Source organism: Erpetoichthys calabaricus, chromosome 9 (assembly GCF_900747795.2).
Source record: "Erpetoichthys calabaricus chromosome 9, fErpCal1.3, whole genome shotgun sequence".
Lineage (NCBI taxonomy): Eukaryota > Metazoa > Chordata > Cladistia > Polypteriformes > Polypteridae > Erpetoichthys > Erpetoichthys calabaricus.
Genome location: NC_041402.2, coordinates 6,522,308 through 6,535,181, shown reverse-complemented (window position 1 = coordinate 6,535,181; position 12,874 = coordinate 6,522,308). Strand labels below are relative to the sequence as shown.

The 12,874-nt window shown below is 40.8% G+C and overlaps 1 protein-coding gene across 1 annotated transcript in view; it reads left to right on the top strand.

Moving 5' to 3' along the window:
* Positions 1–11,862, top strand: part of lhx3 (LIM homeobox 3) — a 55,127-nt gene extending 43,265 nt beyond the window's left edge. Inside the window, 2 exon segments of the mRNA XM_051931617.1 lie at positions 6,462–6,633; positions 10,536–11,862. Of these exon segments, the coding sequence (XP_051787577.1) occupies positions 6,462–6,633; positions 10,536–10,954 (591 nt within the window). The 3' untranslated portion in view covers positions 10,955–11,862.
* Positions 11,863–12,874: the final 1,012 nt, after the last annotated feature.

The following is a 12,874-nucleotide window of genomic DNA, read 5'->3' as shown; positions in this document are numbered from 1 at the left end:
CCCTGCTAATGATCAGTGACCAAAAGCTTCACCGGGTCATTGCAATGGTGGAAAAGCAGCATCAGGCCAAGTGGAATGTGACTTGTTGAACACACATACGAGAAGTAGAGGATGTAGCGTACAGCAGATATGCCAGTGGCGTGCGGTGAGGTTCATGGCTGGTGAAGCACGGACTCCTTCAGAGTCAGATTTACAAATATATGAACCAAAAAGAGTAGCTTATTCGCTTTTCAGTTGGCAGCATGCACAATGACTACTGGTTATGTTTCATATCTCATCAGCATTCTTTACACACACACAGACAGGTAAGGCGCATATTTGGCTAAGAAAGAACGTGACATTTATAGCGGAGAGAGCGCGTTTGCTCCTCACCCTTCATGTGTTTAATTTGCCGTTGCGATTCCACAATTCATACTCATTCAATACAAATGATAGTACAGAGTGTTGTACAATAAACAGACTTCAAGTTTGACCTTAATTGAAATATTTAGTTGTTTTTGAAAAACAACCTTTAATTCTGATGCTTTAACAACAGGATAACAAGAAAAATAAAAAAAATATTTTACTTAAGGTCAGCATTTAGTTTTTAAATGTTGGATTTTTTTTTTAGTCTGATCCCATTTTTTATAAAATTAAAACCCGTTTATGGTTTTACCTGTATTTGTAAATGAAGTCCATGCGCCCATCCTTCTCCACTTAAATATCTCCGTCACTTTCTTGTAAAAGTCCTCCTTTTTTTCCTTTAGTCTTAAAACTCTTAATCTTCCATTTTGACACTCAGTCGGAACAAAAAATAAAAATGAACGGCCCGCTGAAGTGCACTTGACTTTTTGATATCGCTAAATTATTGGTGCCTCTGTGTAGAAGAACAGCAGCAATGAGCACCTGCTGGGCTCACATGCGCCCCCTTCAGGGCGGTACGGTACTGTCTGCCTCACCTTGTGCCTTTTCACTGAGGTTATATGTCCGATCAGCAAGACTAAATATGTCACACACATTCATTAAAGATATTAGCCAGACTTTGGAAAGTCGGGGTGTGTAAGAAACGTGTCTGTAAACATTATATTGGTGACATACAGAGAGACAGCGACAGGCACGCGCCAATCACAGGCATCAACCCAATGTGTGAGGGAGAGGTGAGGTGACTCTCCTCTATTTGAACAGGAAATGCGCAAATTCAGCGATTTTGACTATTAAAATGATCCAAATTATTTGAATCAAATGGAAAACAAATTTAATTTATGTGATCATTATTACTTTTCATGATGACAGGTCAGGCTCTGCCTCACTTGCCTCCCCTGACCGCAGTCCCTGAGCCAAACCACATGGAATTCAGAAGAAGTCAGCCACCTGAAACCTACCATGTTCATGCCCGACCAGTACTTGAATGAGAGACCGTCTAGGTAAAGTTTGGGCTGCTGCTGAGGTGTGCATGTGGATCCCAATGCCCCCAGTGCAATGACGGGGCCACTGTGCTGTAAAAAATGGCACTGTCCTTCGGAAAAAACCGAGGTCTTGAGTCTCTGTGGTCATTAAAGATTCCTGAACATCCTTCGTAAAAAGTGTATCTCGATGTCCAGGCTAAAGTGAGCACCATTCTAGCCTACTAAATCACCCCCCCTCCCCCCCCCCTCTCTCACCATCTCCTAATTCGCTCTGAGTTGTGAGAAAAAGTCTATATAAAGAATTATTAATGATTATTATGTCACTCTCTTTACTCGTGTCCCAATCTAGGTGGTTCGCCGTGTGGTGGGTTTCTGCGCATGTTCCTGACTGACCCCTAATATTAATATAGTTATATAGTTATTAATATAAAATAGTTAATATGAAATTAGATTTGTGTTCAGCTCGCAGCGGCCTATCATAACCCCGAAACGTTTTTCAGGAAGCGAACCTCTTAAAACAGCTTGGCCGTCCACTGTTATTACTGATAATAACGGTAATCATCAGCAGACACATTTCTACGATAGTGATTCTATAAAATAATTGTAATTTACACTCTTTGTATAAACGTCTGTATGTTTAAGGCTGTAAACCGACAGGTTGGCGGTTTGCGCTCACCCAAGTAAGAGCCCAACAAAGGCAAGCATGGAGGCGTTGGGGTTAAGGCTCAAATTCTGAGGTTGTGGGCTCAAATCTTGCTGCTGACACTGTGTGTCCCCGAGCGAGGCACTGTACCTGCTTGAACCCCGATTTGGGTGACTGGAACCAGTTGCATCTCAATTGTTGGGCGTCGGCCACATTTGTAATGTGCACTTTCCGCCCTGATTGCGTCCGAATCACGTCACCGTCTTTTTCTTTCCGTTTCTGCAGCTGAGAGCCGCGGTAGTTTAACACGCTGAGGTGGCCTGACTGCGTCTCCCTGGGATTCCTGCAGGCCACCCCGGGTCTTATCCCATTGGAGGCTTGTCATACCTGCCCAGATCAGCTCCAGTGGCTCCCCTCGATCCGCAGAAGCAGCAGTTCATCTCCGCGCTCGAGATCCTGTCACGGAGAGAAAGAGCCCAGCCAACCAGGTGCAGGAATTTGATTTAGTAATTAACAGTTAAAAAACAAACATTTTCATTTGAAAATTTAAACACAAAGAAACCGTTACAACGCACTTTTAAACAGGACTTGGCAATCCCGGTTTGGAGATCCAATGATCCGTAAAGAAGAAAGACGCAGAAATCATAATTGTACAGGTCTTTTGTGGTTAATTCTAAAATCCCTGTGCAGTCATCTTATTGCGACAAATGCCTCTTGGCTGGACAGGATAGATAGGCAGATAGAAATGCACTATATAATAGATAGGTAGAAACATAGATAGATAGATTGATAGTCAGTGTACAGCATTTAGTTGATTTTTATTTTAAGATTAATATACAGAAAAAGATAAATAAACAGAAAAGTGCTGTATAAGATGGATATATAGATAGATACTCAGTATAAAATAATTTATTTTCATTTTGGCTATATGGGAAAGACACTAAATAGATTAGTATAGATTGTAAGAGAAAAACATAGAAAAACACTATATAATTAATAGATAGGAAAAGGCACTACTTATTATAATAGATAGGTAGATATATAGACAGGTAGATCATCAATAAAAATTACATTTTTATTTTCATTTTATAGATATATGGGAACGGCATTAAATAGATTAGTGCAGATTGAAAGAAAAATACATAGAAAGGCGCTATACAAGATAGATGATATAATGAAAGGCACTAGACAGACAGAGTGAAAATCACTATATAATTAATTAATAAATAGACAGATACGTATAAAATAAAAATAATTTGAAAGAGCAAAAAAATACGTGTTTAAATAGTTAATTTTCATATTCATTTTTATAGATATATGGAAAAGGAACTAAATAAATGTATATAGTTAAAAAGATAAATAAATAGAAAGGCGGTACGTATATAAAATGGATAGATAGATAGATAGATAGATAGATCATACACAATAAGAAATAAAAGACTCATTTGAATGGCCCTATACGTATTTCAATAGTTAAGTTTTATTTGCATTTCATAGTTAAATGGGAAAGTACTAAATAATGTACTAAATGTAGTAAATAGATTAGTACAGAAAGAATGGCGCTATATAAGATCGATTGCAAGATACTCTAGATTGATGAATAATCAACAAGCAATAAAAGACAAATTTAAAAGTCGCATATGGTCAGTTACACACACTCACACATCCGCAGAGCCCTCCAGCGATTTAACCCTATTTTATTTAGGCAAAAATAATTATTTTTCATGTCTTATTTATTTATTTAAACTTCGTGTTGTTTATAGCCTTGCGTTTTTAAATGAAGTCATTCCATTTTCTAATTTATTTTCTCAAGCCGTACCTTACCTTTAGTAGTGTAAGAGTAATTCGGCTGTCTTATTAACCGGTAAAGTACTTTGTGCGTGCGATGTGAGAAAACGGGTTTTGAGCCGAAGTTAGGAACTGTATTTCGATTCAATGCTGAAGCGTTTTAGCACGGACTAGCAGTGTCCGCACCCATTTGCTGTGTTGAGTCGCCAAGCGGCTTTAGTGTGCGGAAAACAGGAGCCAATCCAGGACGGGAAGTGAGCGCATTACTTGAGATGCATACAGAGCCGCGGCGCAAGCGTCACTGCAGGTCTGAACCGTTAGCTGTAGACCTGGACTGATGGTCTGTGTTACTGCGAGTTAACGTGCCGTTGATTACAATTCTGTATATTTCGATTTTCGGTTTTCTTGTTATTTTTGAAAAACTAAACAAATTAGTCTCTTGTGTCTAAATGTCGTTTTGAAACATTTATGTAAGTTTTGAATATTTATGTTAGTATTTTTACATCTACATTTTCATTTATTTGCTGAGCAGACGCTTTTATCCAGAGGTTGTAGAGTAGATGCAGCTGTACAATTTAATGTAAAGTAACACTGCGTTTTTATAAGTCATTGAACACTTTATTGAAAAATATTAAAAGATAGTTTAGGAGAGACTAATTTAATTGAAAATGTTAACAGCACATTAAATTTGATTATTCTCAAAACATAATAGATAAAATGTAAAAAGTGTATCAAGAAACGCTGCTTAGGCACAAACAGCAATAAACATTTATAACGCTTTACTGCGACTACAAATGGCAAGTTAGACGTTTTCTTTCTTTCTTTCTTTCTTTCTTTCTTTCTTTCTTTCTTTCTTTCTTTCTTTCTTTCTTTCTTTCTTTCTTTCTAGTCATTTTGTTGAGTGTACAGACCATAAAGTGTGTGTATATTTATGTATTTGTTTATTTATTAGTTGATTAGCCTCTATAAAAGGCCAAATTTTCCTCTGTAACAAATAAAGTTCTATCTATCTATCTATCTATCTATCTATCTATCTATCTATCTATCTATCTATCTATCTATCTATCTATCTATCTATCTATCTATCTATCTATCTATCTATCTATCTATCATAGTGCCTTGTCTACCTTATACCTCTTATGCAGCTTTTCCTAGCTATATACCTCTGTCTCATATGGTGCATTTACTACCTATATTATATAGTGCATTTTCTATATCTTGCCTAGATATCTACCTCTTTCATATAGTGCCTTTCACATCTATCTATCTATCTATCTATCTATCTATCTATCTATCTATCTATCTATCTATCTATCTATCTATCTATCTATCTATCTATCTAAAATGCAGATATCCCATATATTAAAAGTTTTAATGAACATACAGTATATTGATATAACGGGAAAATAGTTTCATAAATCTTAAAAGGTGAACTGCATTAAGTTTATTTTGAGATATCTTTAATCGTTAAATAACGGCTTGCCATAAAGATCTGTCTTATAAGGAAATGGAGACTTCGCACCTGTAACATCGTCCTGCACCCTCATCAGTGATTTTTGGGATCAAAGCAAGGAAACCAGTTTAGAAATCAGGGATCTGTGCCACGACACCAATGTAAAGCCTTGGCTTCATGGGTTCCATGTAACTTATGATGTAGTCATAGTTTTAGTTTGCTTTGTTTGTGACATTCTCTGTAAAAGACGCTATATCTAATTAAAAATTATTAAACGCAATTTTTATGGTATCAAAGTCTGTATTGTACATCTCAGAAGGAAATGACTCTCTCTCTCTCTCTCTCTCTCTCTCTCTCTCTCTCTCTCTCAAACACACACGCGCGGACGGCTTTGCCAGGGAATGTTCTCGAAAGTCTACCTGCTGCTCTAACTTGCAGCCTCAACTACCCCCAAATCCCGTTCCATTATTTTCATTGTCATTAAAGTCACAAGACCTCATCTTTTCTATGTTTATTTTTTTGCCCTCTTTCAGATTTTTATTTCCTTGAAAGGGTCACACAGCTTTGAGCACAAAGTAGCAGTATGATGGTCACGTTCTTGTATTTTTCAATATAGGAGCACAAACCTTAGAACCGATAGTTTTTTTTTTTTCATGTAATAATTCAGTGAAACCGTTTAATCTAACGTCACGGGGAGCTGCCACCGATCCTGGCCGCACTAAACGCGCTGTATTTACTTATACTACGATAAGGCGGAGGCTGAATGCTGAGTTCTTTCTTGTGTTTTATTTTTTTATGGTTGCATAACATTTGTTATGCTAATCTGATCTGTTTAATTAACTTGTAAAGTGTTGTAATGTTTTGTTTTCCCAAAAAGGGGAAAAAATCAGAGTGAAGTAAGCTTGGGTGGTGCCGGTGCCGAAATGGGAGCAAAGCAGGAACCTGATCAGAACAGAGTCGCTGGTTACCCTCAACTGCGCCTGTTTTAGGTGTGCGAGGAGAAAACTGCTTAACCAAAAATAAATAAATACATAAATGCGGGGAAAGTCTAAGCCCACAACGTGTAGTAGATCTGGGATATGGCGGCGCTATTCATCTCTCTCTTGTCACAGACATTCCGACTCGGTATTTGAAGGGCTCTCTACACGTCACGTGTGTTTCATGCACTGTATATGTCTGGCGGTCTCTGCAGGTGTGGTTCCAGAATAGAAGAGCGAAGGAAAAGAGGTTAAAAAAGGATGCCGGGAGACAGAGATGGGGCCAGTACTTCCGCAACATGAAACGGTCCAGGGGCAGCTCCAAATCGGACAAGGACAGCATACAGGAAGAGGGGGTGGACAGCGATGCCGAAGTCTCCTTCACAGGTATGCGCACATATTTGTCATGAACACACTATGGTGGTGGCTTCATTTGTTTTTTGTTTTGTTTTTTTCATTATTTCTTTTAATCACGAAAAATAATAAGGATTGGTAGCACCGGGGTAACCTGTGGGAGGAAGAGCAAACGGCTGGTAAAATAAGAATGAAGGACAGCTGGGTTATGGGACTGACACTGAACTTAAGAGACACAATGGAAGAGAAGAATTTGAAGTGAAAATTAAAGGTCATCATGAGGAGAGCCACCTATCTTCTTCATGGCATGTCCTGGAGCTCCGTTAGTCATCAACTCATTTCAGCACAGCGTGCTCGGAGGCGCTGTTATGTCTCTACAGCCATGCCTCTTCGATTTGTACCCATTTTCAACAAGTTACAACTTTGGTATAGAGGAAATACATTATTATTATTATTATTATTATTATTATTATTATTAGATTGCACGTACACTTCTACGTCTGGTGCTTAACAGTTTGCACTTTTTATCATCCATCCATTTTCCAATCCTGCTATATTTTAATTAGGGTTCTAGGGAACCTGGAGCCTGTCCCGGCAAGAAAAGAACACAAGGCAGGAACAACAACAACAACAACATTTATTTCTATAGCACATTTTCATACAAAAAGTAGCTCAAAGTGCTTTACATAATGAAGAGAAGAAAAATAAAAGACAAAATAAGAAATTAAAATAAGACAACATTAGTTAACATAGAAAGGAGTAAGGTCCGATGGCCAGGGTGGACAGAAAAAACAAAAAAAAAACTCCAGAAGGCTGGAGAAAAAAAAATAAAATCTGTAGGGGTTCCAGGCCACGAGACCACCCAGTCCCCTTTGGGCATTCTACCTAACATAAATGAAATAGTCAGACTTCTGGCTTTTAATCCATCCATCATTGTTGGAACATCATGGTGCTTTGGGTAGATGGGACAACAGGACACCGGAAAAGGAAACAGAAGAGAGAGTAGGGGTTAGTACAGATTTTGAATGAATAGTTATTATAATGAATTGGATATATAGTTTATCAGGATTAAATTACAGTGTAGTTATGAGAAGGCCATGTTACAGTAATGTGTTTTCAGCAGTTTTTTAAAGTGCTCCACTGTATTAGCCTGGCGAATTCCTACTGGCAGGCTATTCCAGATTTTAGGTGCATAACAGCAGAAGGTCACCCGCCTCACCACTTCTTTTAAGTTTTGCTCTTGGAATTCTAAGGAGACACTCAGTTGAGGATCTGAGGTTACGATTTGGAATATAAGGTGTCAGACATTCCGATATATAAGCCGGGGCGAGATTATTTAAAGCTTTATAAACCATAAGCAGAATTTTAAAGTCAATTCTGAATGACACAGGTAACCAGTGTAGTGACATCAAAACTGGAGAAATGTGTTCGGACACCTGTCCATCACACACTCATACACTCACACACACACCAAAGGCATACTGGTTAGGAGTGTATGTGGGCGGACACCCCATTACCCAATGGAAACCCGTTGTGGGCATGGAGAGAACATGCAGACTCCATGTAGGGAGGATCCAGGGCATAAACCCCAACATTTGCACTATATATTTTACATTCTGTGCTTCTATGCAGAGTAACAACAAAGCTGGAACGTATCACAGGAAGCACCGAGTGCAAGGCAGGCAGATTCCTGTACAGGGTGCAAGTCCATCGTAGGGCAAATACACACACATACAGGCACACGCATCACGGGCTAATCTAGCAATGCCAATCCGTGTAAACTGCATGTCTTTGGACAGTGAGAGAAAACCAGAGCACCCGAAGGAAACCCACATGGACAGACTTTCTGTGCGTCTGTGGAAATAAAATTTAACTATTTAAATGCATCTTATATAGTGCCTTTCATATTAGTCTTTTACTTCTTGTCTATCTATCTATCTATCTATCTATCTATCTATCTATCTATCTATCTATCTATCTATCTATCTATCTATCTATTTATCTATCTACTATATCTGTTACATAGTGCTGATCTATCTATCTATCTATTATATAGTGCTTATCTATCTATCTATCATATAGTACTTTTAATTTCTATCTATCTATCTATCTATCTATCTATCTATCTATCTATCTATCTATCTATCTATCTATCTATCTATCATGTAGTGACTGTTGTATCTGTCTTATACCACAACATACTCAAACCCACTAAATCAATTGCAGTGGGCAGGTGCCCACCCAGTTAAAGGCCGATTTATATTTGACACATCCGCGATGGCGCGACTGCAGCGCGGAGAAAATGACGTCAAGCCTGAAGACACGCCCTGCGTTTCTCCTCGGGCTGCACACGTAAAATCCAAAATCCAGGTATTCAAAATGGTAATGGCGAGGCAATTTATGTGGGTTCCAGAAAGGTGAAACAATGGGATGAATGTGACGCAACAGGGCATCAGAACTCAGTGAGGACATACAGTACATAAACATTTGAAATACAGTATAACTGTTTATCATGTAGGTCCCCAGCTCACGAGATTATTACACTCGCACTTCCTTCACCGCCTTTGGTCAATAGACCTGACACTTCACCATCTCCTTCTCTTCTAAAAGCCAGGAACAACTGGCACAAAGTTTCTTCCATTAGCAGACTCTCACATTGACATTGATAAGTATGCGACACTGATTAAAAACTGTCACCAACTGACTAGGGTAGCGTTGCTGCTTTGCAGTAGGAGACTGTGGGTTCGCATCTCAGGTCCTCCCTGCGTGGAGATCGCTCTGAGTAATGAGAAAAGCGCTATATAAATGTAAACAATGATTATTATTATCAGGAGACTATCAACGCGCCGATTAAAAGGGCCACCAAAAGTATGTATGTGTTTTGGTCGCAGACCGCACATGCACGCGCTTTGCTTCATGCGGTAAGTATAAAGAAGCCCTTACAAAAAATTCCACGCGTGGCGAAAACTCAGCATGCTCCAGCCGCGCACGGTGCGGCTGGATGTCTGACGTCATTTTCGCCCTACGTGGACGTGCCAAGCGTGAATCAGACTTAACTGTGTTCCGATCTCTTACCGTGCAGGCGCTTTGCATTGCAGTCTACATGCAGGCATCCCATGGTAATTATAAACCGGACTTTAGCAGGCCAGTCCATTTCTGGGCATTCTCGTACAGAAAGTCACACTGGGCAATTTTAGAATTTCCAGTCATCCTAAATCACACACACACATCTTTACAATTCTAATTACCCTAAAGTCACACTTAACAATAAAAGCAGTACCCTGAATTTCGTGAAATCATTTGTCACACTTGAAAGGCTTGGAGTCACCGTTACTATAATATCAAGTTCAATGAGAATTTATGTCTGGGGATTTCTAGCATGGTGGTGCAGCGGGTAGCGCTGCTGCCTAGTAGTTATGAGACCCGGGTTCACTTCCCGGGTCCTCCCTGCGTGGAATTTGCATGTTCTCCCTGTGTCTGCGTGGGTTTCCAAAGACATGCAGGTTAGGTGCATTGGCAATTCTAAATTGTGCTTGGTGTGTGTGTGTGTGCGCCCTGCAGTGGGCTGGCACCCTGCCTGGGGTTTGTTTCCTGCCTTGCGCCCTGTGTTGGCTGGGATTGGCTCCAGCAGACCCCCCGTGACCCTGTAGTTAGGATATAGCTTGTTGGATAATGGATGGATGGATGGATTTCTAACAGGTGGCATGTGTGTATTGTCAAGCCCTGTGCTGTTTGGATGACATTTGGTGACCGTATATTACAGTTTGTTATAATATCCATGCCAACACGGTGCCAGCTACATATTTGATGTAAGGATTTGAAGGTTAAATTCAAGTTGGGACCTGAGAAATCATTATTGACTTGCACTGCATTCTGCACAGAATGGCTTCCTTTCTCTCTTCTGACTTTTATTGTCCATTTTGTTGTTCTTTCAGATGAACCTTCCATGTCAGACATGAGCCACTCCAATGGAATTTACAGTGGACTTAGTGAGGCCTCACCAGCCATTGCAAGACAAGCTGGGAGCCATGGCAGCTTCACCCTGGAGCACAGTGTAATCCCAAGCCAGGATCAGTATCATGACATCCGGTCCAGCAGTCCATACGGTGTGCCTCAGTCTCCCGGGGCTCTTCAGGCAATGCCTGGTCACCAGCCTCTTATCTCCAGTCTGGTCTATCCAGACTCGGGACTCGCCATCATGGCCCAGGGTGCACAGGGCATGAGCCAGGCCATGCGAGTGTTAGGTGGCAATGGACCCAGTTCAGACCTGTCCAGCGGCAGCAGCGGGGGCTATCCTGATTTTCCAGCCAGCCCCGCCTCCTGGCTGGATGAAGTGGATCACGCCCAGTTTTGACGACGGCGCCCGTCCTCAGTGAAAGTTCATTTGTCCCTTTCTTGGGCGACTGGAGCTTCTCATCCGAGGGGAGAAGGATGGAGGACAACACAAAGCCATGAATCAAAGTGTGGCGGTTTCTCGAATTGTTTGATCCCACCTTCAGTACTAGCAGGATCTTCGTAGAGGAGTCTGCAAGCAAGATTTCCAAATGTTCATTTCGATTAATCTTCTCTGTGAGAAAACTTCATTTCAGCATGGAAAAAGAAAAGCAAAAGAAACAAAAAAAGGAACGGACAATCCAATGACTGACGTTTTTTCCCAGATGGAAACTAAGCTGGAAATCATCTTGTTGTGTGGCATATGAATGTCATCTTGTCATTCTGAAAACGATTTCCAGAAGCTTATTGAACCGTAAAGCCTACCACAGTGGTGAGGCGCCATTTCATTTCTGCCATCCACGGACAGCGGCGCAAACTTTTTGGTATCCAGGCAGCCAGCCGGTTTTCATTTGGTCGACATTGATCTCCCAAGACTTTCGGTTTTCTGAATGTTGCCAAAAGTGTACAGAAACGGAGTTCTTTGTTTCCTGAGGGTTTTGTTTTATTTTATTTTTTTGTTTTTTTTTTCCCTTCTTAACGACAAAGGCCCATTGGAGGCGTCTCAAACGGAACACAAACTCAAACTTTGTACGATAAAAGGCAGACTTCTTCTGATAGGTTTGCGCTCCTCTTTGTCGGTGGTTATTCTATGCATTTGTGTGTCTTCACATGTATCTTGTATGACCTGTTTTCCTATCACACCTGGCTGAGGTGACCCCAGGATGGTGCAAGTGTTTGTTTCTGTGAAAATGTTTTATGTCTTTTATTTATTCTCTCTGATGATTAAATTACAATAAAAAAAGGTTAATCTCCTTACTGTGTGGCAAGAAGTATTGGGATCTCTGTGTCCTTCAACATCTGACCAAAAGAAGGACAACTAACGACAAGAAGATGTAAATGCCGTATTTGCTGCACTCATCCAAAAGAACATAAGAACTTTGACAACCCATAGGAGGCCATCTAGTCCATCAAGTTCGTTTATTTAGCTCTTAGATGTCCCAATAGCTCATCCACACCCTTCTTAAAGGTTGTCAAGGGTCCTACTTTAATTCCATGTCTTGCTAGTTTGTTCCAGAGTAAAATGTAAAGAGGTTCTTCCTGGCTTCCATCATCAATTCACTTTCCCTTAATTTCCACTGATGTCCACGAGTAGGTGAAAGCTGAAAGAATTCTGCTGGATCTGCTTTATCAATGATGACTATGATGAATTTGAAGACCCGTATTAGGTCCTCACACAGTCTACTCTGCTTGAGACTAAACAGTTTTAATTCTCCAAGTCTGTCAGAGTAGGACATGCACTGAAGTCATGGGATGCACCTGTCAGGTCAGGTTGGGGAGCATGCACTGGTACAGTGCGTTGCTGCACCCAAAACACGACGAAACAGCTTGGGATCCTGGTTGGAAACCCTTCAAGGCAGACACGCAGTCCAGTTACACCCTCCAGAAAGGTCCCTCTATCTGTCACAACCAGATGTTGCGTGGGAGCCTCCTTGGCCTTGGCCAGCTGCTCAGATCTTCAGCAATGATGGTCCTGCAAACAGGATGACCCTCTGGGAATCGCGCCACATGGCCATAGTGCCGTTACTGAAGCTCCCTCACAATGCAGGTCATGTGTCTCATTCGGAACTCTGTGAGCAAAGACAAAGTCAAACCAGCGGCATCCAAGGATTCTCCGGAGAGAAACAGGAGTCCAGTCATCATCTCAGGTCACTGGATAGCGTCCATGTCTTACAAATGGGGAGCACCAGGACTCTAAAGACTTGGACCTTCGTCCTTTTGCATAGATATCAGGAGTGCCACACACCCCTTTACGGCGACCTCGTGACCCCCCATGCTCTCC